Source organism: Exophiala spinifera (genome assembly GCF_000836115.1).
Source record: "Exophiala spinifera strain CBS 89968 unplaced genomic scaffold supercont1.7, whole genome shotgun sequence".
NCBI classification, from domain to species: domain Eukaryota; kingdom Fungi; phylum Ascomycota; class Eurotiomycetes; order Chaetothyriales; family Herpotrichiellaceae; genus Exophiala; species Exophiala spinifera.
Window position 1 is genome coordinate 1,624,404 of NW_015622519.1, and position 27,165 is coordinate 1,651,568.

At 51.6% G+C, this 27,165-nt stretch overlaps 13 protein-coding genes across 13 annotated transcripts; 4 read left to right on the top strand and 9 right to left on the bottom strand.

Moving 5' to 3' along the window:
• Positions 1 to 354: 354 nt before the first annotated feature.
• Positions 355 to 1,094, bottom strand: PV08_09579 (uncharacterized protein; the record flags this gene model as incomplete). Its single annotated transcript, XM_016383895.1, has 2 exons — positions 355 to 737; positions 794 to 1,094. The coding sequence occupies 2 exons, from the start codon at positions 1,092 to 1,094 to the stop codon at positions 355 to 357; spliced, it is 684 nt and encodes a 227-aa protein (XP_016232518.1).
• Positions 1,095 to 2,023: 929 nt separating this feature from the next.
• PV08_09580 (biotin synthase) lies at positions 2,024 to 3,300 on the top strand (the record flags this gene model as incomplete). Its single annotated transcript, XM_016383896.1, has 2 exons — positions 2,024 to 2,275; positions 2,332 to 3,300. 2 exons carry the CDS (start codon positions 2,024 to 2,026, stop codon positions 3,298 to 3,300), a joined length of 1,221 nt encoding a protein of 406 aa, XP_016232519.1.
• Positions 3,301 to 4,498: 1,198 nt separating this feature from the next.
• On the top strand, positions 4,499 to 6,081 carry PV08_09581 (uncharacterized protein; the record flags this gene model as incomplete). Its single annotated transcript, XM_016383897.1, has 4 exons — positions 4,499 to 4,537; positions 4,593 to 4,775; positions 4,839 to 5,585; positions 5,635 to 6,081. The coding sequence occupies 4 exons, from the start codon at positions 4,499 to 4,501 to the stop codon at positions 6,079 to 6,081; spliced, it is 1,416 nt and encodes a 471-aa protein (XP_016232520.1).
• Positions 6,082 to 6,414: 333 nt separating this feature from the next.
• On the bottom strand, positions 6,415 to 7,182 carry PV08_09582 (uncharacterized protein; the record flags this gene model as incomplete). Its single annotated transcript, XM_016383898.1, has 1 exon — positions 6,415 to 7,182. One exon carries the CDS (start codon positions 7,180 to 7,182, stop codon positions 6,415 to 6,417), a length of 768 nt encoding a protein of 255 aa, XP_016232521.1.
• Positions 7,183 to 7,999: 817 nt separating this feature from the next.
• Positions 8,000 to 8,902, top strand: PV08_09583 (uncharacterized protein; the record flags this gene model as incomplete). The annotated part of the gene is made up of 1 exon (XM_016383899.1): positions 8,000 to 8,902. The coding sequence occupies one exon, from the start codon at positions 8,000 to 8,002 to the stop codon at positions 8,900 to 8,902; it is 903 nt and encodes a 300-aa protein (XP_016232522.1).
• Positions 8,903 to 9,343: 441 nt separating this feature from the next.
• On the bottom strand, positions 9,344 to 10,822 carry PV08_09584 (uncharacterized protein; the record flags this gene model as incomplete). The annotated part of the gene is made up of 1 exon (XM_016383900.1): positions 9,344 to 10,822. The coding sequence occupies one exon, from the start codon at positions 10,820 to 10,822 to the stop codon at positions 9,344 to 9,346; it is 1,479 nt and encodes a 492-aa protein (XP_016232523.1).
• A 732-nt stretch (positions 10,823 to 11,554) lies between these two features.
• Positions 11,555 to 12,166, bottom strand: PV08_09585 (uncharacterized protein; the record flags this gene model as incomplete). Its single annotated transcript, XM_016383901.1, has 1 exon — positions 11,555 to 12,166. The coding sequence occupies one exon, from the start codon at positions 12,164 to 12,166 to the stop codon at positions 11,555 to 11,557; it is 612 nt and encodes a 203-aa protein (XP_016232524.1).
• A 487-nt stretch (positions 12,167 to 12,653) lies between these two features.
• PV08_09586 (uncharacterized protein) lies at positions 12,654 to 13,689 on the top strand (the record flags this gene model as incomplete). The annotated part of the gene is made up of 2 exons (XM_016383902.1): positions 12,654 to 13,220; positions 13,297 to 13,689. 2 exons carry the CDS (start codon positions 12,654 to 12,656, stop codon positions 13,687 to 13,689), a joined length of 960 nt encoding a protein of 319 aa, XP_016232525.1.
• A 537-nt stretch (positions 13,690 to 14,226) lies between these two features.
• On the bottom strand, positions 14,227 to 15,731 carry PV08_09587 (uncharacterized protein; the record flags this gene model as incomplete). Its single annotated transcript, XM_016383903.1, has 2 exons — positions 14,227 to 14,339; positions 14,432 to 15,731. The coding sequence occupies 2 exons, from the start codon at positions 15,729 to 15,731 to the stop codon at positions 14,227 to 14,229; spliced, it is 1,413 nt and encodes a 470-aa protein (XP_016232526.1).
• Positions 15,732 to 17,564: 1,833 nt separating this feature from the next.
• On the bottom strand, positions 17,565 to 19,763 carry PV08_09588 (uncharacterized protein; the record flags this gene model as incomplete). The annotated part of the gene is made up of 1 exon (XM_016383904.1): positions 17,565 to 19,763. One exon carries the CDS (start codon positions 19,761 to 19,763, stop codon positions 17,565 to 17,567), a length of 2,199 nt encoding a protein of 732 aa, XP_016232527.1.
• Positions 19,764 to 20,522: 759 nt separating this feature from the next.
• Positions 20,523 to 21,328, bottom strand: PV08_09589 (uncharacterized protein; the record flags this gene model as incomplete). The annotated part of the gene is made up of 2 exons (XM_016383905.1): positions 20,523 to 21,256; positions 21,310 to 21,328. 2 exons carry the CDS (start codon positions 21,326 to 21,328, stop codon positions 20,523 to 20,525), a joined length of 753 nt encoding a protein of 250 aa, XP_016232528.1.
• Positions 21,329 to 22,431: 1,103 nt separating this feature from the next.
• Positions 22,432 to 24,173, bottom strand: PV08_09590 (uncharacterized protein; the record flags this gene model as incomplete). The annotated part of the gene is made up of 2 exons (XM_016383906.1): positions 22,432 to 23,157; positions 23,211 to 24,173. The coding sequence occupies 2 exons, from the start codon at positions 24,171 to 24,173 to the stop codon at positions 22,432 to 22,434; spliced, it is 1,689 nt and encodes a 562-aa protein (XP_016232529.1).
• Positions 24,174 to 24,996: 823 nt separating this feature from the next.
• Positions 24,997 to 26,739, bottom strand: PV08_09591 (uncharacterized protein; the record flags this gene model as incomplete). The annotated part of the gene is made up of 1 exon (XM_016383907.1): positions 24,997 to 26,739. One exon carries the CDS (start codon positions 26,737 to 26,739, stop codon positions 24,997 to 24,999), a length of 1,743 nt encoding a protein of 580 aa, XP_016232530.1.
• Between the last annotated feature and the right edge of the window lie 426 nt (positions 26,740 to 27,165).

Genomic DNA, 27,165 nt, shown 5'->3' on the forward strand with positions numbered 1-27,165 from the left:
TCATCTCAGAGAGTTTCCGTTAATGTGAGGACCTGAGGGTGTTTATTTGCAAGGGCATGACCCGCAATGGGAATTCCGAAGTATGCGCCAGACTCACATTCCAGATGTTGCCCGAAGCATGCTAGACCTCGATCAATACCAAAACGCAGACCGCAAGTCAGTACCGCTCTTCAGAGTCAATCTGCTAGCGAGCCAGGTTTGCGTGTGAGAATTTTGCTGGGTTCGGGGAGAGAGTTGGATGCGGGAAGTACACCTAATCTCGAGCAGCGGATCTTGGGAGAGCAACGAAATCTCTTTGACCATAGAAGAACGAGCGCCAGAATCAACCTGCTCCTTCGACTCCACTCGGGCGACTCATTTAGAAGAGTCTGGATACCAGGCCATGAGATGGCAGGCGTACAGTGTTCCTTCATTGAGTTGTTCGAGTTCGCGAAAGCCACTTTTCAGGTACAGGAATCTCCCTTGGACGCTTGAAAGAAGGGCCAAGGGTAGGGTGTCTTTGGAAGCAAGCCTCTTCACGTTCTCAATCAAAGCCGTACCAACGCCGCGTCGTTGATATTCCGGATCTACGGACAGATGGGAGACGTGCCAGTACTCTTTGAAGTTGGCAAAGGGATCTTGATATCCTGTCCACTTTCCTGATGCGAACTCGGTCCATTTGCGCCTCGAAATCGATCTGTCTGAATTTGTGTACCAGATGAAGAGTTCTTCGAGCTGAAGAAGTCGCACTTCCAGGCCTGTGACAATTAGCACTTCCGGCCAGTGCGGTGTTGGCTCAAGAGGAGCCATTTACCTTTCCATGAAAACGCCGAGGGCTTCGAATTTGCTTCACGGGTCGAGCTTGCTGAAAGATGGCCGATGACCTTCTCATGCCCGTCCCAATCGGCATCGTTGTCGTCCGTTACAGCAACCCACAGAGTGTCACCGCCATAGAATCTCTTTTTGGCCCTTCGGAGAATGCCTTGACGCAAGCATTCTGGGTGATTATGGCGATGAGGAGCTACATATGCAGTCAAATTGTCATCGAACATAGCATTGCGAGAGATGGTTGCGCAGTCCGGGAGGTCTTGTGCCTTCCCAGGTCTGACGTGCATTTTGATGCTTGCTTGAAAAGACGATACAACATATGCAAAAACGATAGGTAGATCTATTCGAGTACAAAGACAGCTGGGAACAAAGAGCGTAAGCTCTAGTTATCAGTAGTGATCTTGAATCAGGGGGAGATGGTCAGTCATTAGTCCAGGCAGCGATCATGAACACAGAATGCTCGGAGGGCACCTTGCAAGAGTGAAGGGCTAAGCACAATGTGACTGCGGATACCAGGGAGCCAGGCGATTGGATTGCTGGCTGAGGCTCCAGAGGTGCCATTATGCGAAGATGGACTGATGCTGGATAGCGGGCTGCCCTACTAAAGACGATATGGCCTGGCTGGACATATGGCTACCTGTATTCCACAGAAGAAGCAATCAGCCGTGTTTGTGCCGAGCAGTCGGGAGCTGGAGATTGTACGGGCAAGATGCGGAGCTTCTGTATAATACCTACATATAATTTCTGCAAGGCTTTAAGATAGCAGGTCTTATGGTATTGGTGCCTCGGAAGCCGAGGATGGACGGGCCGGCCTCACACAGGGACAGAACAAGACGACGACGAGAGAACGGAGACGGTCCATTGGCCTCCAATTGGAGTCACTGTCAGGATCGATCGCCCGCCTAAAGACGCTGATTGAGGCCCAGCAAAAAGCCAAAACGCATCACCGAATTTCTCAGCAGAAAAAAAGCCCACAGGCACAGGCACAGCACAAATCGCCGGCAGCGGAGACGGACGCGGGAGCTCAACCACCAGCGCAGCGATCCATCGGTGGCCTCACTAGCCCCTCCCTCACCAGTTACCGCCGCCCATCGATCGCTCTTCGCTCTCGCCTGTCCGATCTCAAGCACACTAATCCCAGGTACAAGTAAGGCATTTCTGCTCCTCCCCGCCAACCATATCACCTGGAATCCCGTTGACACTCCGACCTCTCGCCATGGATCCAGCCTTCATGAGTCGCTGTGTTGTTCGAGGCGCCAGAAAGGTGCCTGCGGTGAGGTACTACAGCATCGTCCATGATGTGCCTCGAGGCGGTCCTGGCCTGGCTCAGTCCTCCCCCCCACCGCCGCCGCAGTCGCGCTCTGTCTTCGACCAAGCAGTCAACGCAACCGGCCCTCGCAACAACTGGACCAAGGAAGAGATCTCCCAAATACATCAGACTCCTCTGATGGAACTTGCCTTTGCTGCTGTGAGTGGACTGTTGCGTATAACATAAGACATTCCATGTACTGACTCTTCCTCCAGGGCACCGTCCACCGCAGATTCCATAAGCCTTCGGCTGTACAATTGTGCACATTGATGAACATCAAGACAGGCGGGTGCACCGAAGATTGCTCCTACTGCGCTCAGTCATCTCGGTACAAGACCAATCTACAAGCCACCAAGCTTTCTACAGTCGACTCGGTGATCGAGGCAGCAAAGATCGCAAAGGCTAATGGGTCCAACCGCTTCTGCATGGGAGCCGCTTGGCGAGACATGCGTGGTCGGACAAGAGGTATGAAGAACATTGTCGACATGGTTAAAGGAGTCAGATCGCTGGGCATGGAAGCCTGTGTCACCCTCGGTATGCTGGACAAGCAGCAGGCCAAGGAGTTGAAAGAAGCCGGATTGACGGCATACAACCACAACGTCGACACGTCAAGAGAACATTACCCAAATGTCATCACCACCAGAAGCTACGATGAGCGCCTACAGACACTGGAGAATGTTCGTGAAGCAGGTATTCACGTTTGCAGTGGTGGCATTCTTGGACTCGGCGAAACTCCACGCACCGATCACGTAGGACTCATTCATACGCTGGCCACGCTGCCTGAACACCCAGAATCGTTCCCCGTCAACAAACTTGTTCCTATCAAGGGAACACCGATGTTCGGGCAAGATCCTGTGAAGCTGGAGGATATGGTCAGATGCATCGCGACTGCACGCTTAGTCATGCCAAAGACCATCATCAGAATCGCAGCAGGAAGAGTCACCATGCCAGAGAGCGAGCAGATGCTTTGCTTCATGGCAGGAGCCAATGCAATCTTCACAGGCGAGAAGATGTTGACCACGGAGTGCAATGGCTGGGATGAGGACAAGGCCATGTTTGAGCGTTGGGGTTTGAGCCCAATGCAGACAGAGGCTAGCAAAGTCGTCGAAGAGCCCAAATTTGAGGCTCAGAGCTTTTCGCACCTGCGGGATGAGGAGAAGACTTCTTCGCAGCCTCAGGTGTAGGATATAGATAAAAAATACAAAGCCGCTAATAAACGGCATGAAATGAAATCCGAATGCTTCTCGTATAACTTCAGCTTCCATTAGCAAGACTGGCTTGGAATCCAGTTTGCTTTTGCATGTTTTAAACTTCGTGATTATAATTCGAACTGGATTTTGTACATTGAACATGGCCTACAGCTGACACGAACCCAACACAAACTCAAGGCTCACCGCGAACGGCATCAGCGATCACGGTTGGCGTCGCAGGTATTGCCTTTGCTTCCACGTCTCGACTAGTGACTGAGATACGTTCTGCGCTTCAGTTTCCTCCGTTTCAGTACTGCTTGCCCGCCTCTTGTCTTCAGTCTAGCCAGATAACCATGCCGCCGCTTCTGCACACGTCTGGAAGGATTATATGTGTCTGAGCGTCTCCGATAACCCTGGAGAGCCGCAGACGTGGAAAATCCTCTCGACGACGATCCGGGGCCAGGTGTACCGTACGAGGACGATATTGATGGTCCACTAGTGCTTCTACTGAGTACTGTGGACATTCCCGAGAGGGGTGTGTTTATGGGTGTACGGGTGCTGAGAGACATGGCAGAGAATGCTCGTGCCAGCGAGAGCGTTGGCGACGGTGCGGACTGTGCTATGGATGTGCTAGGTGTTGCTAATCGCCGGATCGTTGTGAAGGCCCTGGTAATGGCTCCAGGTTAGTCCGATCTTACCGGCGAGACAGAATACAACAATAGGTAAGGTATGGAGGAGCGCAGCTCACCTTCTCGCCGGAACATGGCGTACTCGGGACGGCATCGTATCGAAGATGCACTTGACCACCCGTCCACATATGCGGCACATTTTGTAAACGGACGACGATAAGAAGGGAGAGGTGACGATTCGAACGGTGGGCGGCGATGGTGGTGTTGAGCAAGGACCAGTTTCTTTTGTGCTTTGCTTCCCTAGCCTTGTTCAAAGCGCTTTGAGCCTCGCAATAGTTTACGATCGCCGAAATATGCTGGAATGGAAAAATGAGCTAGAGGTCTCGTCTGCTTCGCCGCAGTTGCCCATTTCGGGTCGCGCTGACCCTGTGTACTTACTTACTCGTACGCGGGAAACATATACCCAAGGCCAAAGCATACCCTCGTGCATTTCGACACCACAGCGTGTAATTCTATCTCATTGGCAAGTTCTCCTACTTTCAACTGGCCTCGAGATCTGTATCATGGCATCCCTGCTACGGATGCTGAGTGATTTCCCCACGGTACGTACTCTGTTTGGGAGGCATTGATGGTCGGCCTGCGCTAACCATACATCAGCGACTTGCCGCATTCCTGGACAGGCCCGGATTCCCTTGGAAACGACTAATCCTCGGCTTCTCCCTGGGCCAGTATGTTCTCGAAGGGCTATTGTCCTTGAGACAGTACAAGGTGTTGCAAAAGAAGAAGCCGCCCAAGACACTGGAAGATGAAATCTCGCAAGATGTATTCGACCAGAGCCAAGTGAGAAACCCTGTCTCGCTGTTTTCACACATGTGCGCCGACTGACCACTCTTTCATCCGCAGGCATATGGTCGAGCAAAAGCGAGATTCGATTTCGTCTCAGGCTTGTATTCTCAGATCCAAAACGTCCTCTTCATTCAATACGATATCCTCCCCAAACTCTGGTCGCTGACTGGCATCTGGCTGACGCGCTTCCTCCCTGAACGATTCTCCGGCGAGATCTCCCACACGGTTCTCTTCTTCCTGACGTTCAACTTGATTTCCCAAGCCCTCTCGCTACCGGTCTCGTACTATGGAACTTTCGTGTTGGAGGAGAAATTTGGCTTCAACAAACAGACTGTCAAACTCTGGCTCACGGACATGCTGAAGGGTCAGGCGCTGATGGTCGCACTCGGTACACCGCTTCTCAGTGCATTCCTGAAGATCATTCAGGTCACAGGCACCAGATTCTTCTACTACCTCTGGCTGTTCGGGATTGCTGTCCAGCTCTTCGGCATCACAATCTATCCAATTTTCATTCTGCCACTCTTCAACAAGTTGTCACCTCTCGAACCGGGTGAGCTGAAGTCGGGCGTCGAAGCACTTGCATCGAGACTCAAGTTCCCATTAAAGTCGCTGTACGTCATTGATGGGAGCAAACGGAGTGCACACAGCAACGCGTACTTTTTCGGTCTTCCATGGAAAAAACATATTGTCATCTACGATACATTGATTGAGAAGAGTGAACCACAAGAGGTTGTTGCAGTTCTTGGTCATGAGCTTGGTCATTGGAGTCTGTCGCATACCACGAAACTGTTCGCTATCGCACAGGTATGTGAGGTTCAGGAGGGCCCCATTTCCTCGACTAACCATGCTTTAGTTCCACATGTTCTACATCTTCGCCCTGTTTAGCGTCTTCATTGACAACCATTCCTTGTACTCGGCCTTTGGATTCCACGACTCCCACCCCATCATCATCGGATTCATTCTCTTCTCTGACGCCTTGGCTCCGATGGACGCAGTTGTGAAACTGTTGATGAACATCCTCTCTCGCAAGTTCGAGTTCGAGGCCGATAAATTTGCATTGGACCTTGGGTTTCAAAAGGAACTTGCGAGGAGTCTGATCAAACTCCAGGTCCAGAATCTCAGCACAATGGACGCAGACTGGATGTATGCCAGCTATCACTACAGCCATCCCATATTGGCTGAGAGACTAGCAGCTTTAGGTTGGAAAGGCCCCAAGCTATCGTCCAATGGCAAGATTGTCGAGCTGGACGAGAAAGTAGTCGATGCAGAGGTTGTGAAAGCAAAGGACCGAGAGTTGTGAAGTGTCCTCTATCTTGCTGGTCTACAGCTAGAATGAGGTATGAACGAGTTGATTGCGAAGGCCTTGTGGCCAACCATCCTCTTGTCTCGATCTGGGTTGTCTTGCAGGCAGTCTTGACAGATAGGTGCAGCAGGACAACATTGGCCCCTTTGGCGGCTACCAGTCTTGAGAGGTCGCATCAGATCGCATGCGTGCTAAGAAGCTGCATGTTTGGATGCTGATCTGATCTGATCATTTCTCCATGGAGTTGGACAATGGACGACGCGAAGCCATTTGTCGCTCCTGGAGAAGATGTAGAAAAGAATGATCATGTGGGAGAAATGACGCCTTCTTCTAGTCTTTTGCGGCTTGTCTTCTCTTGACTTCTGCAGTCTTTGTCTTCTCTTGCTTTCTGCGCTGCTTTTTCAACTTTCTTCTCTCGTCCTTGTCCTTTTTACTCACGGCTGGCTTTTGTGATTTTGTGTTTGCGTCGGAACCAGCATCGTCTTCAACCTCGACATTTAAAAGTTCTGCTTCTTCCTCTGGGTTGGCGGGCTCAGGCAGGTCCGCGCCAGGATGCCGATCTTCGTTTGTCAGATCGAGATTGCCCTCCGTCTGAGCGAGGGCATATTCCTCTGCATCCTGCCAGCCATCCAGGTCCTCGGTGGTCGTCACCGCTGGTTCGTCACCTTCATCGTCTGCCGGACCTGTGCGGCCTTCGTGGGACTCGTAAAGGTACTGACGGCGTTTTGCACCTTTAGATTGGTCCCCGTCAGCGTCTGCATCGGCGGCCTCCCTGGTACGTTTGGTGGTTGGGGATGAGGTGTTGGTGGTGGTGGCCCCCACGGCGTCAGCGTCAGCATGATCAAGGTCGAGAGTGGAAATGATTTGTTTTCCTTCTATGCCTTGCAAGATGCGCTTGAGGTGGTGGAGGGTGAGGTTCGGGTTGGAGCCGGTGCTGACGGCCTGAGGTCCACGTTCGGTGAGTGTCGAGTCCGGACGGTACGCTGCGTCGATTTCCGTCTGCTCGAGGAACGAAGAGAGGTAGGTGTGTGCTTGGGCGTGCGTGAGGCGGACGGTGCTGTGGACGTGCGACGGTGGAAGAGGATTGAGGCCCGCCATGGTGCCTTCCTTGTCGAAGTGAGATGGTTCGTCAAGACAACAGCAGAAAGAAGACTGCAAGTGGACAAGAGGAGAAGGGATCTAGTGTGAGTGAGGCAGGGTATTTGTGTCGTGTTGCCGAAATGCGAGTCGTGTACGGGCAGAGGTCGTTTTGTCTCTGGTACCCCCAAGAAAAAAAAGTTTCCGGTACATGTCGAAGTCCCCAGACGAGGCTGGAGATTAGATTAGATCAGGATCGGGCTCTACTCCGCACGTAACTCGTACAATACGAGTTGTGATTATTCTATCATGATCTCCACATCTTTCAAGACGAGGAGGTATTCTCCAGACAGCCGAGGCTGGGAGACGGGCGCCGCGTATCAACTTGTTCGGTTCGACAAAAGAACATGGCCGTAAATCGATCCAAGAGCCGAATCTTCTCGCTCTCGTACCGTGCGTCGGGTAACTGAGAAAGAAGCCGACCCTCATTCTGGTGACGGTGACTGTCTTATATTCCTCCTAGGTCACCTAGATACTGCTGTTCCACGGCCTTGCTACAAATCTCTTTACTCCCTCGTCAAAAGAGGAGTGTCATCTCAGATCCCTACTCATTCCGGTCGCGTCTCTTCCCTATTACCTACCTATACCCAGTACGTAGAGGTGCCGCTACGACGACAAGACCACTCATCCAGACAGACAGACAGACAGACAGACAGACAGACAGACAGACAGACAGACAGACAGACAGACAGACAGACAGACAGACAGACAGACAGACAGACAGACAGACAGACAGACAGACAGACAGACAGACAGACAGACAGACAGACAGACAGACATGCCTCTCGCGACACTACACCTCATCTCGCTCGCACCAACCGCCACCATCTCTTCCTTTGTGGGATCTCTCAAATCGACGGCGGTCCAGCCACTCACCATCTCCAAAGTGATCCGCTGGATCATCACGCCGACCAAGATCGAAGCCGACACACTCCTCCGGCCGTCTCGACCATGGGACGTCCTCCTGATCGTGCTCGGCAGTGACGCGCTCCCGGAGACGCTGGCGTCGCAAATCGCGTGCCACTGGTCCGCGGTCGCGGGCATCCCGTCACGCCTGACCAAGGACTTCGCGTCGACCAACGACGGCGTCCTGCACCCGCCCCCGTCGTCCGTCCCGCCGCTCACGGGCGCGCTGGACACGCCGAGACTCGGGGCGTCGTCCCAGACGCTCGAGATGTCGTCGGAGCTCCTCGGGTGGATCCGGTCCTTCAAGGACACAAAGGCGGGCTCGTCGCCGTTGTCCATGCTCAACCTCCTCGCCTTCAAACCGGGCCTGAAGGACTCGTACCTGCAGTACGGCAAGGCGTTTGCCGAGAGCATCGGGTCTCGACGCGGCGGCAACGCCAAACTTGTAGGAAACATCGTGTCGTCTGCCGGCTCCTCCTCCTCCTCTTCTTCTTCTTCCTCCTCCACCGCCGCCGCCGCCACGACGACGAAGACGACGACGACGACGACGACGACAACAAAGGGCGCCGGCCACCAGAAAGGCTGGGACGAGTTCGCCCTCGCGTCGTACCCGTCCATCTTGCACTTCGCCGACATGTTGGCCAGCGAGGACTATCAGGCCGTCAACCTCAAGTACCGCGTCCCCGCGCTCGAGGATACCTTGATATTATGCACCAGTGAGATTGAGATTGAGACCGTCACCGCCCGAGGCGGGAAAGGGGCGTCTAAGCTGTAGCTTGAGTCGGTGGTACCGTTCAAGACAAGACACTAGTCAAAAATTGACCAAACCGAACGACTTGAGATTGAAGTGGTCTAATGGATGGTCAAAAGGTCTATATATTTCACATAGTCCCAGAATGTACATTCGTCTCGTATGAACTGCCTTCCCTTTGAAGCTTCGGTACTTTGGTATTCTTTGTCACAAACTGTAGTGGACTGTACGTCGGTGGTTGTGGGTGAGAAGTAAGAGACGAAGATTGTCATAAATGGCTCTCGTGACGAGTAATGCATAGCTGAGAATGTTATACTAAATCCAAGGCACATTTGTTCGTCCTCAACAAACAACAATAATAATATCAGAAGAGCGCTACCAAGGGAAGCCCAAAGATCAACGCAAAAGCAAACTGCTTTTCAAAAAATTCGGAGACTATCAAGATGGCCAACAGGGCCAAACTAATCACTCAAAAGAAGACCGTGGAGTGCTTATCCCCAAGCCGCTACTGTCACCACTGCTATCTCCTTCTTCCAGATCCCATGGAGGATCGTCTAACTCTCCTTCTCGCCAGCCTTCGCAATCTCGGAGACGCGGCTCCTTACACAATGAAAGAAGGCGGCACTGTTTGTACCGAAATCCACCCTGGCGCAAAAGAGTTTGGAAGTTCACGGCCCGAGCCCACCAGTACTGACGTCGTTCGATGGGAAGGTCCAGAAGGTCAAAAAGCTGCTTCAGTGACCGCTTTGGGGTTTTCAGGATACTTGCGTACTTTGACAGTTCTTCCACCAGTCGAGGCGAGTCGTGGACAGTTGCGCCATCCAATGAGCCTGGCAGTTCCTGGATTAGCGCACCCTTGGTTGGGACTTCGTATGCTTTCTTCTCTGCCGCTCTGACCAGCGCCGTGACGAAGGCGATCCACTCACTGATGTCCTTCTGGTCCAGAGTGCCGTGATGCTGCCTGAATTCCACCGTGGTCTTCGTAGACCATGGATCCGACGGCACAATATTGCAGAAGTTGACAAAGTAGGCACGGTAGAAGGAAATATCCCCTGACCACGCTCTTGTGCCACACACAATGTGCCTTAGTTCATCGAGACCTTCGTTCTCATCGGTGATGCTAAAGTTGAAGATCGAGAAGAAGGCCTTGACAGGATCAAATGGCTGACACTGATGGACATGTTCATATAAGCGGAAGCCATATCCAACACGGTTTGGGAGGGCGTGACTTTCGCTCTTTGTGCGGTGATAGCCGTGACGCTGAGGATGATGAAGTAGTGTGATGGTGTCTTCGAAAGTCAAGATGATCCATGCCAAATGTCGAAGAACGTGTAAAGGGATCGCCCTTTGGCCTGTTGCGGAAGGCGATAGACCGATGTGGACATGGATGCTCGTTGTTTCAGGATGGCCCAGGAATTCAAAATGCGGATGGGCCGAGGTTCTTTTTGTCATCAGTTCAAGGTAACGGCTGACTTGGGACAAACTTTCGGACTCACCGTTGCTTGCCTGCGGGTTTGGGGCGTCAAGAATACGAGAGATCAGCTCCAGCCCCATAAAATCCCAACCGTCTAAAGTCAGGATACGAAGGTTCGACCACTTCGCAACCTGGGTTTTAGAAACTGGAGTTGGGACCGCTGTCTCTGAGGTGAGCATCCAATTGCTGAAAAATTCTGCGTCATCGTCAGGTCTGTTATCGGGAGGATCATGTACAGTAAACTCTAGACCTCTCTTTCTTAGAATGCCAGCGGCGTATAATAGCTTGTCTTCCCATTGAGTGTTGGCGTCGACTAGTTGGTCTCTTGGGTCAGGCCGAAGGTTTTCCCTGAGAAGAGTGAGAAGTGGCGTTAACGGTTGACGGGTTTGGAGCATGTCAAAGTTAACGGCGAAGAGAAGTTCGATCTCAACACCAAAGGTGAGTGGAAGCATTTCCGGTGCGTTAGACATGGTTCAGGATTGTTCAGTTCGTAAAGAAGTCGTGAAAAAGACTTCAAGGGATGTCGCATATCGACAGGGGGGTTTATATTTCACCGACTTGTCGTTCTTTGATAGACTTGCCTTGATGGAGACGCGGATCAAAGGCGACCCGATCTAGTGCATTGTGCTGTGAATAACACACCAACACATTCCCTTTCATCCATTGTCAGTCACACAATGAGTAAGACTTCGAATGAAGCGTTGTGAGGAACAAAAAGTGTGCTGATAACCTCATCATTGTGCTTCTGGAGATGGATGAATATTTTCGTACAAGGAGAGGAGTGGCCGCTTCTTGACATGGTACCTTGCTTCGAGATACACTTATACATATATATAGATATTGACGATATAGTCCAGGCTGCATACCGGACAAAACTAAAATTAGCAGTGTTCCCAAATGTCGAAAAGCTCAAAGACTCACTCACCTCGTACTATTGCCAGGTTCGCTGGGTGACGATATTGAGGCGTTCCGAAACTGGGAATGGCGAGCTTTTCTTGACAGAAGTAGTGTGCACAAAGAATTTCCCCAGATCTCGCGGGCGTGGCGTTAAATGCGAGAGTACGCCTGGATCAGTGCCTTTGGCGAAATGGAACGGAGCGTTTGAGCACCATGCCAGTTCAATGGATTTGTCATTCCAGTATTGCAATTGTGGAAAGACAGGGAGGGGATGATGCATGGCCCAGGAGAAACCATTCAGATTCTCAGGCATTTGCAACCATTCCTTTAGCCACAAGTTGATCCAGAACCCCAGGCTTCAGCTTCATTTGCTTCTCGACCTCTTGTGACGTCTTTCCTACCTCGTCTCGCATTCTTAGCGCTTCCTTGATCTCCTTTGAATTCAGCAGCGTTCGTCCAGGGAAACTCGGCCGTCCACCATTTTCCCCTTCAAATTCCCACTGCTTGTTGATCCTCTGCCGTGCCTGTGTGAGTATCACGGCGGGATTGTTCTGTGTCGAGGGGAAAAGGTTATGTGCCGGCTGCATAGGCTCGCTCGAGGTCGGGAAAGCTTCTTCGGGTCTCACACCTGAGGGAAGTTTGACAGGACCTATTCTCTGCAGTCTTGAACCGAACTGCGGATCTCTTCCGTCCAGCTCAATGGCTTGCGTCTTTTCGTCCACTGGCGGAGACATGGCTGGACTTGGATGTACTTGGCTTGAAGCGGTAGGTTTGGACGAGGCTGGATGGGGGTTCGTCCTTGAGGCAGCAGTGGGTGGTTGGGTCGCGGAGTTGGCGATGGACGATGTAGAAGGGTACTGGCGGCGAGCTGCGCCTGCAGCAGCTTTGCCTGCGACTTTGGACGAAGAGTTGCCCATGGCCGTGAACGGATTCTCGCTATGCACAAGGTTAGAGTCCCAGAAAGACAAACAAAGACTGGTGTCTGCGGGTGAGCGGTGCTACAGGTAGGAATAGGAAGTGCACTCTTTGTTCCGTCTCCATTTCCCGTCTATGACAGCATCGACAAGGCTGAGACTTATTGTTGTCGGTGGAGCCAAGGCTGAGCAAGGCTGGCCAATCATTAGCTCACGGTGAAACATGCCTCAAGAAGCACAAGATGCGTCAGATACGATGCACTAGATTGAATGAGGAATGCCACATACTCTCCGTACTGGCAGCGACTGGGACCTTTTCCTGAGTGACAGAATATTCAATCATCCTCTTAACCTTTTTGTGACTCTCTTCTCTTCTTCTCCTCCGTCCGTGACATAATCCGGTCCTGCTCACTAACTTCCCGTTCCCCTCTCATTACATCTCGGAAACCCTACAACCCGGACATAATAACCTCTCTTTCGTGCTCTTCACATGGAGCGCAAGAACAAGCCCGCCTCGATCCCCGTATCTCCTTCAATGGCCCAGCCGGTGGTCGATCTCAGTGACAATATCCTGACGGCTCGCCTGCCCACGGGAGACTCAGTCACCGTGTACCTGTACGGAGCGACAGTCACATCATGGAAGACGTCGAATGGCAAAGAACAGCTCTTCCTCTCTGACGCAGCGGTCCTCGACGGCTCCAAACCGATCCGCGGCGGTATCCCTCTCGTCTTCCCAGTCTTCGGCCCCCCGCCAAAGGATCATGCAACAGGACAATTACCACAGCATGGCTTTGCGAGGACCAGCCACTGGGAGTTCCTGGGAAAGAGTACGAGCGAGAACGTAGGACGCAAAGCCGACGGCAGCGTGAAGTTGGACCTTGGTCTGAGCAGTTCGATGCTGGACCCAGGGGTACAGAAGAAGTGGCCGTACGACTTCGGTCTCGTCTACAGTGTCACACTGGGCAAGGACAAACTAGAGTGCCAAATGCACGTCCAGAACAAGGGCAGCGAGCCTTTCGACTTCCAAGTCCTGTTCCACACATACCTGGCCGTCAAGGTAATGCTTGCCGCAACTTTTGTTTCCTCTTAGATGCTCAGCTCAACAATAACTAACCCGGGTTGTTGGTACACAGGACATCCACAAGACTGCAGTCAACGGACTCACTTCGTCACCGTACATCGACAAGGTCCGATCCGCTCAGACCTTCACCGAAGAAGCAACGTCTCTCTCCTTCTCCGGCGAAACGGATCGAGTCTACACACCGCCAGCTGGCAAGGACGGCAGTCTTGTCCCGCTGGTCGTGACGGAGAATGGAGCAGACAGTTTCGTCGTGACTCGAGACGCCCTACCTGATGTTACGGTGTGGAACGGATGGGAAGACAAGATCAAAGCCATGGGCGACTTTGAACCCAAGGATGGATGGAAGAGGTACCTATGCATAGAGCCTGGCGCGGTAAGTTCGTGGACGAAATTGGACGCTGGTGATGCATGGGAAGGTGGTTGCTCCTTTGAGAGTAAATTGTGAGAAAAGCTGGGCACGAGCTTTGAACGAGAACATGAGTCTTGACGTGATCATTGAGGAAGAGATTTATGAAATGAAAGTCAGGCGAAGAGCCGGGATAGCATGGAACGACTGGTGTTCTACCTGAGCCCAAGTGGCCTTGCATGAAACGGTCTAAAATCGGGAAAAGAGTTGCGTCAACGCGAGAGCTTTGAGGACAGCTTGCACCTGTGATATATTCAACGGCAAGAGCATTGGAATCGTAAGTACATTAGCACTAGCTACACAGGCGAGCATTCAATGCTGCCTTTTTGAGTGGCCATGGTCGACGCCTCGTAGAGTTGAGAATATTGTTTTCACACTGAACACGAACGCAAGAAGCCGTTTCGTTCATGCATATTTTCACCCTTGACATGAACACAGAACCGCATTTTCTTCGTACATACATACATCAACAGTTGAGGGGGGAATGAGTTGGAAGGTCAATATTTATTTCGCTGAGACGTGAGAGCAGATATCGACAGGGCACTCAGTGTTCTGACTCTGTCTCCTCTCTAACACTCACTTCGTCGTTCCCGTCAGTACAGGTTTAACAGGGTCTAGATCCGTGGCCGCAGTGCCGTGTAGACTCCTCTTGGCCTCCAGAGCAGCTTGATACGCTTGTTGCTCATTATCTAACAAAGAGTGATGTGTCAGTCGATCCATATCAAAGTCGAGAGGGGAGGTCAGAGCTAAAAAGATGACAGGTAGTGCGAAAAAAACCTACACTTCTCCCACAACGCATAGCTACTAACAATAGCCACGGGCAATGCAAATATGAGTTTCGTCCACCTGCTTGAAAGTTTTCGGAACTTGGGGTCCTTCTTAAGTTGGTCCAGTGGCATTTGTGTTGGTTTAGGATCCACGGGGCGGCGCGGACGAGGGGGTAATTGTGTGCCAGCACCCACACCTGTATTTGCACCGGCATTTGCAGTGACATTCTTCATGCTCGGCTGATTTCGTTGACCTGACGAGTAAGGATGCGTACCACTAACGCCACGAGCAGCGAGTGCAGTCATGGTCGATTGCGGGATGGTATATTTGGGCCACGTCGAGGAAGGGAAAAGGTGGCGTGGAAGTGTTGATGATGATGACGATGACGACGATTTCTGTTTCTGCGTCGGTGACGGTGATGGTGACGAGACGATGTCATCGGGAGGAGAAGCTGGTCGCTGTTGTTGATGATGGTCGTGCAGTGAGTGGTCTTTCGTTGTTGATGTGATACTCCCTCGTATCTCAACCGACTCGATAAACTCCAAAATGTTCGAATGCAATTCCTTGGAACGATCAGTGAAGCCTCGAGCTTGTTGTAAGATTGCTAGAAATGACGGTGATGGGGAGTTTTGTTTCTGCGGCTGCTGCTGCTGCTGGTCCACAACGACCGTCTCTCCTGCTTCTACCAACACACCCACGCCGACATTGCCCCTGACCACTGCCTCTGGTTCCGGTACAGGAGACTTGGCTTTTGCATTCTTCGAAACAGCCGAAGTCGAAGTTGCAGATGGAGACGAAGCCGAGGTCACCTTTTTCGCCTTGGTCACAGTCGACGTCTTTGAAGCTTTGACATTGTCAACCTCAGACTTGTGAGACTCGACAACGGTGGTGGCTTGAACTGGAGTCTCAGTCAGAGTCGACGTCGAAGTTGAAGAGACCACGGGAGTCGAAGTTTTCGATACTCTCTTCCTTGTCGACGTGGTCTTGACCTCTGGTGCTGATTCAGATACCGACTCTGGCTCAGGCACTGACGTCTGCGACTCCTTTGCAATCTTTTTCCTTTTCGTCGTTGTCGCTGTTGCTGCTAATGTTGACGTTGACGTTGGCAAAGTGGCCGTTGCTACTTTCTTGGTCGCTGACGTTGTGTAAGACGAAGACGAAGACGGAGACGAAGACGACGACGGAGAAGAAGACTCCTTACCTCGCGTCGCCTTGGTGACGATTCCATGGTCCTCTGCTTGAGCCTCCGTCGGCGTGGCCACCACTTTCTTGGGGCGACCTCTCTTCTTGACCACAACTTCAGCCTCTGCCATGGTCCGTTTTTTTTGAGCGGGTTGCTTAAATTCGCCGCTGTTGTTCTCCAAGTCGCCAGTCCCGTCAAGACACGGAAGGATTCAAGAGTTTTCTTTTTGGCGTCGTCTTCTTTGTACAAAAATCATCCACCACGCATTACAAACACACAGTCTCTCTTCTCTCCCCGTCGTCGAGGCGGATGTATGTACAGCACCCGTAGTCGAGGTCAACTACACGACCAAAAAACACACGCGTCTCCCCTGGGGCGAAGTAGTGTACACTTGTTTCCTGTGGAAAAAAAAAACAACAACGAAAAACGCGCGCTGCAGTGATCTCCAGAGTACCCTTACGCGAGTAATTCGCGTACAGTGTGTCGGTGAGTCAGTGACCTCCGTCAGTATCTCGGTTTATCAACTTCCCTCGTGGCTCGTAAGAAAACAACAATACCAACAATATCGCCTTGAACTAGTTAGTTCGCCTTTGCCATCAACCCACGGGCGCAATCTTATTACGTGCCCCAAGAAAACAAGTTTCGATTTTGTGGGGCCTACACAGTTCATTTCACCTCACCCAGCTTGTGACTGTAGAGCCAACCACGGATTAAGGAGTATCAACTAACTTCAAGGCGCGCGATTTTTTCAGGGGTCCCCTAACGTTGGCCTAGTGAGCCCTGGTCCACCAGTCGCAGGTCCAAGTCACGTCCACCTATTAACAAAATGCTCAGACACCTGTCCAAGGCTTGTCGTTCCTGTCAGAGACTCGGAGACTGAAAGACTGGGAGACTGGGAGACTACTTACTCAAAGCACGGCTTACTCAAAGCACGGTACGAGGGTTCAACACATAAGAAAGTCGACGACACAAGAGTCGTATCCCGAGGTCGGTCCTACGGACCTTAGACTACCTGACCTGGACCTGCACCTTTACCTACCTGTAGGGATTTGTAACGATACAAGGTCTGGGAAGTACCCTTTGGACATTTCCACACCACCTACATAGGTACAGCACAGCGGTTGCCCAAGGTCCGTACGGGGCATATTTATCCACGGTGGCATCTACTTCACAGACCCCAGGTGCAGGCTCCGGAGTACAGGGTACAGGTCCTCCATCTACTCGTAGGTACGAGTTACGTACGGGATACGCGGAGAACGCTCTTCCACCAATGACGATTTAAACAAGGACATGCACGAGAGAGAAAACGTGCAGTTGTGTCACTGGGTAGTCGGGTACCAGGTGCTGTATCCAGCTACGGCTTTGATATCTGCGGACAGCTACGGTACCGAAGGTGGGTAGTATGTTCACACAGAACTTGCACCACGGAAAAGGAAGAATGCAACTCTCGTTATTACTTCACCCTCTATTCTCTCCTTTTCGATCACACACCGTCACTAATGCGCACCTTGACATGTACATGATCAAGTCTCATTCTCGACCAGTACATACCTACTATATCATCTCAGGGACTTGGAGCACTTGGATTCCTCCTATTACTATCCCGTACCCTCGCCATACTTCGGGAAAAGAAGCCATCCTGTTACGAAAAAAACATCCTTCTTATTGGTGCCCAATGTATAAATCAACGCCCAGTACTTCGACCCGGACCTCATACTTCTGTATCGAGACACCCATTATTGTCATGTTCCGCTATGCACGCATGCCCTTTTCCTATTGTTCGGTCCCATAATCTCGACGCCCGGGAGTAATAATTAGTCCATTCCCATGCCCGTGGCCATACCCATGGCTCGCTAATGTCTCCAAGACAAAAGAAAAAATCGCTCGTCCTGTACTTTTGTCAAACTCACACCCCTTTGCATTATGCTGAGCTGCCTTCTTCTTTGATAAGTCGATCCCAAATTCAATTTCTGTTTTCAACCGGTACTTCTGATGCTGCTGCTCTTGACCTCCTGGCTCGTTTTCTAGAGCCTTGTTTGTTTTCATCAATGTTAATAATCGTTCCCGGCCCTGGCGATTCCCCTCTCAGCCCCCTTGGGTCAACTCTGAATCTTGAGCTCTTGGGTCGAGGAGGCGATGACTGCCGGCGGGCTTTAGAGCTAGAAGCACCTCCATCTCCGGAAATGCGTTCGGTTGATGTGGCTCCGTATACTGCCTCAGTTTGACGTTCCAGGTTCCCAGGCGTACCATACTCTTTGATGTTTTCCCGACTGTTTCCTCGTACGCCATTGACCGAGGACAATCCATTCGAGCGGTGTTGCAGTGGTGGGTAAAGCACACCAAAACCAGCATTCTGTCCGTAGATGTCTCGAGTTTCATACACACCCTCAGATAGGCCGTGAGTGGATGTCTTTGTGGCCGAATGCCCCTCGGAACGCATGAGTGCATTGTTGATGTCGTCGTAAGTCATATTAAAATCCCACGATACCCCCATCGCCTCGGCCATCTTCCTGATCTTCGTCAAAGCTTCGTAGTCTTCGCGAATGCGGTCTTCGTAACTCCTCTTCGCCGAGGTGGATTCAGGTAGCGACGGAGAACAATAAGTATTCACACTCTCTTGCAATCCGGCTCGGCTTGGGCCAGAGGACCTGACTTGCGAGTTTGAAAACCCGTGTTCTGTCAATGGACTTGACGTCAGGCCACCACTCCTAGCCGGAGTTTCAGCCGCAGGAGGACCGAATAGCTTTGACAGTCGTTCGGCATCAGTCGCACGAAGAATAGTGTTGACCGGCGCCGATAGTAGTTCGACTTCTGGAGAAGCCGCCGGTTGCGTCAAATCGACAGGGTTCTGCTTGGTGCCGTCTGAAACCGTGTTGGGCATCAGCGCCCGTGCGAGCTCTTCCGAACTAGTGCGCATTGGTTTCAAGGGTGGTGGCTTCCTGCACTGGCACCAATGATGTGTGTATACGTGCCAGTCCTGCGCGCTGCCCGGCAGGACATCGTCTCCCTCTTCGTCATCTGACTCCGGCATCTGTAGGGCAATCTTTGCAAATGCAAGAATGCGCGCAGAGGGCGAAAGACAAAACAAGTCACATGTATTTCGGGGTGGCACGGCTGGCAAAGATGGCGTCGCAACGTCGATGGTCGGTGGATCGTCCACAGTCTTCCGTTTGAGTCTCTTTGATGGTGGACGACCGACCCTTTTTGCTTCTCTTCTGGGAGGTGCCTCGATGGGCTGGGTTGGTCTTTTAAACTTCAAAATAATAATCTTCGACTTGGCCGGCGTCTCGGGTATCTCGGCTTGGTCATCGGCCACTGTCGCTTCTTCTTCAGCGCTGGAAGACAACGAATAGCGAAGTTTGGAAGGGACATTGGCGCCCGAATGGGAGACTCGAGCAGACTTCCGTGGTCGCGGATCCGGTATCTCAGTCGCCAGACGTTTCTGTGGCGCGGGGGATGAGGTGGCGCTGGTTGTAGCGATGGTGGTAGCAATTGCCGGTGGTGCTGGCGTCGAACTGGTTTCCAGAATTTTTGCCGTCGGCTTCCGTTCGCGCTGTGACACCCTCCTTGAGGGTGAATCATTATTGGTGGCATCGGCGTTGGGGATTTCTTCTAGGCTGTCTGAAGATGGCGACCCAGCGAGCGCTTTGGTGATGGTTGGGGTTTCCGGAATTTCTGCAACCTGGGGAGGTTCCTGTGCTACCTCTTTTCTTGGTTGAGGCGGTGTCGAATGCCTTTGAGACTGAGAATGCTCTTCGGCGGCCCGAGAGGAGCTGATGACAATGGTGTCCGAAGGTGGCGACGAGACAGGCTTCACCCCACTTAAAGCCTGAGCTTTTTCGGTCGGTTTTCGAAGACGACCTGAAGCACGTCTATTGTTGTGCGGGGGGCTTGAATCATCATCGAGTCGTGTCAAGGACTTTGTTGTAATTTTTGTTGACGACATGGTTTGTGGAGCTTCCCGTGCAGCCTCACCGTAATCGTCGGGATCACTGATGGAGGTGGACGGATCGTTGACGCTCTGACTACCAAAAGTTGAGCCAGTAGGGCTTCTGCTTGTCGACTGGCCAAATGACGGTCCAGATGCATTTGACGGTGCTCCGTTGGTGGTGACGTTCAACGAAGGAGTTGCGGACAGGCGGGTGGATTTCCTCAGGGACATTGCCGTTTGACCACAGCCTGATGGATGAATGTGAGACGGATGTAATCAATTCTGGACTGTCCAGCAGCCAGAGAGAATCAGCCAGGTCCCAATGCGAGGCCGTTAAGGATGAAGAGCTGGTTTAACACGGTGGTGGCTCTTGCCAGGTCAGAGAAATTTGGGCGGAGGAGCAGACCAGAACCCAAAAGCGGACTAGTCCCGAATCAGCAGGGATAAAGGGTTGCAACTTGCCACCTTCTGTCATTCATATATGCGACGAGAATGATTATTGTGTTCGGGCTCCAGGGTAGATTGACATGCGATTTTCCATCTATGTCCATCATTGAGGTCCTATTGACTTCCTAACGGGGACAACAATCTCTTCAGCCGCTGCACCTTTTGCTCGTCCGGCGCGGGTGGGTACCCGTGCCATGCTCAGCTGCACTATTTGTTTGTGTGAATGCAAACAACAATTGCGCATCACAATGAATAGCCACGACAATGGTAAACCTTGAACCAATACCATGGCGTTTCGGAATTTAGCCATCTATTCATCTGAGCTCGAGTCGCTCACTCAGTAACCCTAACCGCGTTGTCGGGCTGAAGCTCTCTCCGAGTCTCACTCTTTACACTTGCTTGATGCAAAAGTCAGCTTAGGCTTCTGTTTCATAGGGCTAAAGCTAGCGCTCAGGCGCGACAATTATTGGAATCTCTCACTGCTTCGACTCTGTGTCAGTAGCGAAGCTTTATTCTTATGAAGTATCTACGATCATCTATCAATTACCTTATCCCCTCAAGAGTGATAGGTCCCTTCTGCGCAGGCATCGCGTCTCTGAAGTCCTCTAAGCGGTGTAACTGCGTGCCATTATCGTCAAAGTTGCTATCATCCAGCCATTTCTCAAATGCATTCTTGACCGTGGGCCATTCCGTGTCAATTATGGAGAACCAAGCAGTATCCCTTGACCTTCCTTTGTATATAATGTGCTGTCTGAACACACCTTCGAAGGTAAAGCCAAAGCGTAGTGCGGCCCGTTTCGAGGGCCGGTTGTGGTTGTCACATTTCCACTCATACCTGCGATAGCCTAGGTCCTCGAATGCGTGTTTCATCATGAGGTACATGGCCTCCGTGGCAGCTTTGGTTCGTTGCAGTGATGGTGAAAATAGGATATTGCCGACTTCCATCACACGGTTGGTGGGATCGATACGCATGTAGGAAGCCCATCCGACAGCTTTGTGGGTTTGGTTATTTATGATCGCAGAAAAGACCAGGTCCGTAGACTCGGATTTGGTGGTGACGGCTCTCTGGAAAGCTTCAAGTGTTCGATACGGCTCATCACCCATGTATGTCCAGATGTGGCCAGTCTTCTCATCCTGGATCTCCGGCCATAGATCAAGAGCATGTCTCGGTGCCAACGGCTGCAGCGTTACTGTCTTGCCTGTAAGTTCAACCCGTCCAGGTCGAGATGCTGCACTTGGGAAAGACACTGGAGGGCCGATATCCTGGTCCCATTGAGCTGCGTGCTGGGTTCAGCCCTGTACGATCGGATCAAAGGCGAATAGAACTTACTTTTCTGGTGACTCGCCATGCTTCTTCTGATGCTGACTCTGAACGACACCGGCGTCTTCGAGACGAGCGGTGTGCGATAGCGACAGGCAGTTATGAGTTGTGCGGGTGACAATAGCAATTTGACAGGACGCATCGAGGCAAAACTGCAAAGCAAATCATTTGGTAGGTCGAGGAGTCATGTCTCTAGACTGGGATGTGAAATTAACAAATTACGATAGTGCAAAATAGTCATGTTCATGCAGATTGATCAGGTCCCCAGGTAAGCTTGGGTGATGCTTCGGACTGGCCTATTTGCGCTCCCGTAGTAGACACCAAAGGACCCGGGAAGCGGCTTCTGACACCGCCTAATGTCACCATCTACGGCCCCCAAATGCATTATCCCAATACCCTGCACCACTTTGGGGACTGAATCGACAAGAAGTCCGTCCTCTCCAACCACATGAAATGACGAGAGAAGGCGATCAGTCTGAGAAGATTGCGCCTTTTGGAGTCTTTTTACTTGTCACGAGCTAGAGTTAGACTGTGTATGTGCGTGAGACAGGGAGAAGTTGCCAAAGAGAGGTGATACTGTACCGGATAGACAGCAGACATCAAAGCACCATTGTGGTAAAGAAAAGAAATGCATACGAGTGTTACAAGTGGCGATATGCAATATTTGATTCGATTCGCCATGGAAGCGAAGTTTGTGCTGTTGATATCGGTGCGAAGCTCACCGCAAACAGTGATCCCGAAGGTCTGTCTGGTGTTTTAAGTGAACTACGTGACATGAATTTGCTGGTTTGGTTGGTGGAAAGCTCACCATCTCCATTGTGCATCTGGAAAACGCGCATGGATGGAATGTCAGTCTCTGGAATGATCGAGTGCTGTTGTTGACGGTGCGTAAGCATCACCGAGAGCCCGAAGATTCGACTCCGAAAAAGAAGGAGTGCTGTTGTTGACGGTGCTTGAGCATCACCGGACGGGACGTGGTGTGGAGGTAAGTGTTACCCTAGGACAGTGCTAGGGAAAATCTCTCTCGGGCATGATGTTGAAGTCGAGGCTTCCACGTCAGCGTCGATTGAGTTACGCCCACAAAGTTGAGGTGCAGATGTAACCCATTAAGATGGATGTCTTTCGATGGGATCAAGATATTGATGGCGCTTTATCCTTGCTTTTGAGGCCAGTAACAGTCTCCCGATGTTCCGTGGACAATTTGGTATGGTTGATAAACAAACTTGCCACTATGTTGAATGCTCCAAGGACAGTGAACATAATAAACATATTCCGGATACTCCAGGCAAAGGCATCTTTGACAGCACGGTCTTGCATCGGCGGAAGATTGCGTCCGACATCGACGTTGGCCCCGGCATTTTTACCCGACAGTTTTTCCACGACAGAGGGTGGGAGGCCGGCTGCGATCAAGCTTGTTCTTCGAATGTCCATACTTTGTTCAAACACAATGCCACCGACGATAACACTCAAGGACAGAGCCATGCTTCGGATGAAGGACTGAGTCGAAGTCGCTGTACCAACTTCGTCCTGGTGCACGCCTTGTTGAATTGCTATCAATGGGGGTTCGAACAAAAGACCGGATCCGATTCCTCCAATGATCTCGAATCCGATGACCATGCCGACGCTTGACTCAGCATCGAGCATCAAGTAGAGGCCAGTTCCCAACGCTAAGAGTACCGAGCCGATCCAGAGTGACGGACGGTATTGGCCAGTACGATGGATGAAAACGCCATTCAGGACACCGGTAACAGCCGTGGCAACGATGAGTGGCCCTAGGAGATAACCAGATCTGATGGGGGACGACTCCATAACGCTTTGGAAGTACAGCGGAAGGTAGTACTCTGGCGCCATAAAGACCTGCGAAGAGTCAACATCTCCGGAACTTGACACTCTCAGCTGAAACTTCTTACCATGCCATGGAAAAATGTGACGAGAAGCGTGGCAACGTTCCTCGTGCCAAACAAAGATAGAGGTATGACGGGATACTTGGCCAGTTTTTTCTCGCTGTAGATGAACACCAGGACCATCAACGCGCCAAAGACGATCAGGCATATAACCTTTGCAGAGCCCCAAGGATAAACTGCTCCACCAAGATCGAGACCGAGAAGAAGCATCACGGTGACGCCCAGAATAGATAAGCATCCAAACCAGTCAATAGCTCTGATCCCCTCCATAGCTGGTGTACGTGGGTTGTGGACATCGAGGAAGAAAACGATCAACAGGAACGCAACGCCTGATATGGGCAAGTTGCACCAAAAGCACCACCGCCAGGATGCGTATTGTGCAAAGGCACCCCCCAAAAGAGGTCCCACAGCTCCGCTGAATGCCCAAATGCCCTCACAGAGACCAAGCCATAGGCTTCTCTCGCGTACGCTGAATAGATCCGAAATTCCGACGTTGACCATGCATATGAGACCGCCACCTGCGGCACCTTGAAAGCTGCGGCCAACAATAAGCATCTGCATGTCAACCGCTGCAGCACAGATGATCGAGCTGGCAAAGAAGACGACCAGAGCTACAAGGAATATCGGCTTCCGACCCCAGATATCTGAAAACTTCACCCAGATAGGAGAAGCCGCGGCATTGGCAATCAGGTAAGCTCCCCCGATCCAGACGTAGCCGGCTGCAGAGTGCAGGTCGGCCGTGATTTTGGGGAGCGCAGTCGCAACGATGGTAGCGTCCAGTGCAGCAACAAAAAGAGACAGGTATAGAGCAGTCAGGATCATGGTGATGCGGAGTCTGCTTCGATGTTTGATCGGGACCACAGTGTCGTCCATGGTCGAAGGGCGGTCGACGGGACAGGCTTCAATGGGCACATCTTGTGCGCGCACTGATGGGGTTATCACATCCAATTCGCGTCCTTTTGCGTCCATGCTGACCCGACACTGTCTGTCCTGTATCGCACAAAGGGTGTAAGGTAGACTCAGAGGGTAGATGCCTGAAGAAGAAAAGAACAAGGAAAATGGTGAGGATTATATGGGCCCGGGGAGCGGCGGGGCCTGTGGGCTTTCGGAGCCGGCGTTAGTCACAATTTACACCCAATGCAGCTAGAAGGAGTCGCTGAGGGGAGACAACGGCGTCGAGGACGGTGGAAGAGAAACAGAAGCCAGAAGCAGAGGTACAGACTCTCAGCAGCCCCAAAGCTCTTCGCCGACTTGTGCTTTGGTGATGCATCTCGTTATGGTACAAATGGAAATTAGTAATCGCCTCGTGGCACACATGGTACCTCGATTGTGCGGAGATAGTGTCAGCATGTCATCTTTCGTACACGCTCCCAATGTACGAAGCAAACAAGTCTAGCGGTGAGATCGAAGTAAACAGGGTCAGTCGCACTGATGAACCACGGAACTACGCAAAGAAATACCAACTGTGTAGGGTGAAACGAATCGCCGTGTCCATAGCAACGGAGGAGGCGTCAGAGAGCCCAACGAAATTTCATCTGGGAGCCAGCCGGAGAGGAAGATTCAGATGGGATGAACTGCAAACTTCCTTGGACGCATAGAGCGACCAACAGCAGCTCCAGCAATAACAAAGACAATGCGACGAGCCTCGAACTGTCAAAATTATTCTCGTGTAGACCCGCATAATTTGATGTGCCGATGTGCTTTCCGAGAAACTTCGCTTCAGAATTGGATTTTGTACATACCGAACCATGTGCCCAAATGTTTTGTCGCCGGGATGTATGAGCATCAACTCCTACCGATTAAGTCTCGCTGCCTTGAATCGACTAACCCTTCCACCAGTGGCGCCTTCCTGCCCTCTGCCTTTACCGGAAGTGATCATTTCACCGTAATTGTCGTCTTCGCCATCTCCAACGAAGGCTCGGTCTTGGGCGTGTATTCGCTTCATGCGATGTTTTTGATACTCCATCGCGATCTCACGTCGGTGGCTTTCTTCTGAGAAATCATTTGGGTCAGGCGCATGGGTCGTCTTGGGCGACGGTCGTTCAACAAGGTCCCTCGATATGATCACAGACGGAGGAGGGTGATGATCTGATTTGTTGCTTTGAGCTTCAGCATTTTCCGAAAGCGCTGCCCTGGGGGCCGCAGGTAAGGGTGCTGGAGGCTGCGCCTGTCGTGCACTCTTGAAACGTGATTGTTTTCTGGGGGGGATTGGTGCACTATCGGGGCCAGTTGCGTCTTCGGCCTGTGGTTGTCTCTCAACCACAGAATCAGTAATTGGTCTTCCAGCAGAAGTGCTCGTTGATTCTTGCCGCGACGTTTCAGGGTTCGAGCGTGTCGAGATTGAGGGCTCAGAAGGTGCTATATCTAACTCGGATGAGAATGCGACCTTCTTCTTGCTTACTTTGGGTTTTGCTAATGTGTCGTCCTGCTTCACACTGGACTTTAGGTTGCTCTTCGTTGACTGGTCATGCCGTGCAAGGGCTGCTTTCCTTGCAGCTTCAGCGGCGGATGGCCGTGATTGTTCATCGAGACCGGGAATTTCAGAGCCTGGTCCTACGTTCTTCAAGCCAAGCTTTTCCTGTAGCTCCTCCATCTTTTTCCGATAGGCCCTCGGTACGGTCAAACGATTCCTGCTCTTCCCATTGTCGTCTTCGGACTCATTGTCTTCGAAGTCATCGTCGTCATACTCCATATCAGAGTCGAGCTCGAACGTGTCATCTTGATCATCGTAGGAGATGTCTGAGCCATCATCTTCGAGATCGAGTTCAGCCACGATGGCGCCAACTTCATCCATCCCTCGAGAATACTCCAACATTTCCCTACGCAGTTGAGCTTCTTCTTCGGTATCGTCGGTGTTAATAGGCACGTTGACTGTCTGCGACGTATCGGCAGCCGGTGCGACAACCGCAGATTCGTTTTGTTCACCTTCCTCAGCACCCACACGGTCAGCTTGAGAAGGGCCCGTCGCCTCGGCATGAGTAATAGTGCCGTCTGTTTCCTTCAATTCTGTTACGCCTGCTTTCTTCAATACGTCCAGCAATTGTGGTGCGCTTGACCCAGGCATATCGACCTTTCCTGACACTACCTGTCCTGATTCATCTAATTCTTCAGTGATCTCGGCCAACGGCAGTCCGGCATCATCTCGGTGATCAGGTTCCTCCGCAAGTAACAGGGCGTTTCTTCGCTTTTCAGCGTCGGACAGCTGTTTTCGAACCGTTTGAACATTTCGATCGACATATTCAATGCGCTTTGATAGGAGGCCCACTAGCTGAGAAGGCTGGCGAGGATTGCCGTGATTATCTTTGAGAAGCGTGTGAATCTCGTTCTCGTCGATCAATTCCAGCTTCGCATCTCGAGCGGCTTCTAAACACTTTTCGACCGTAGAATCCTCTGACAAGCCGAAAAATTCCTCCTTCAGACTCTCGTAATCTATTTCCAGGGTTTGCCAGTGTCGAAGCGATGTCCGGAGTTTAGCAATGTTGGCCTCAAGTTCCGTCCTTTGCTGCTCGATACGTGACAAAGCAGATTCGTCCATTGTGTGGGACAAATATACCTCTGAGTACGCGCTTTGTGTCAACGTTTAGATACCGGATAGTGCTCTTAGTGTTGTACTCTCGTGGAATTGTAAAGAAACATGAGGCTGGAATTTTAATCAGTGCAGATGAAAAGACAACGCCACCTTCGAAAAAGAATGTCATTTGAAATCAGGCCGCAACCACATACTTTGCTCAGCCTTGCGAGGCCATCTCGGTGACATTGTGATCAACATTCCATCACCCCAGCTCATCAGCATTCGTATATCGCGAATTGTGTGATACTGGATAATGCTTATGCATGCACTCTGATGGCCTCACCTTCGAGCACCTTGCCTCCCTTTGTGCCCCTCCCTGAATCTTAGCGAAGGGCTGACATGATGGACGACGAAGATTCTATTGGTAAGCAGAATCTATGGGCTCTACAC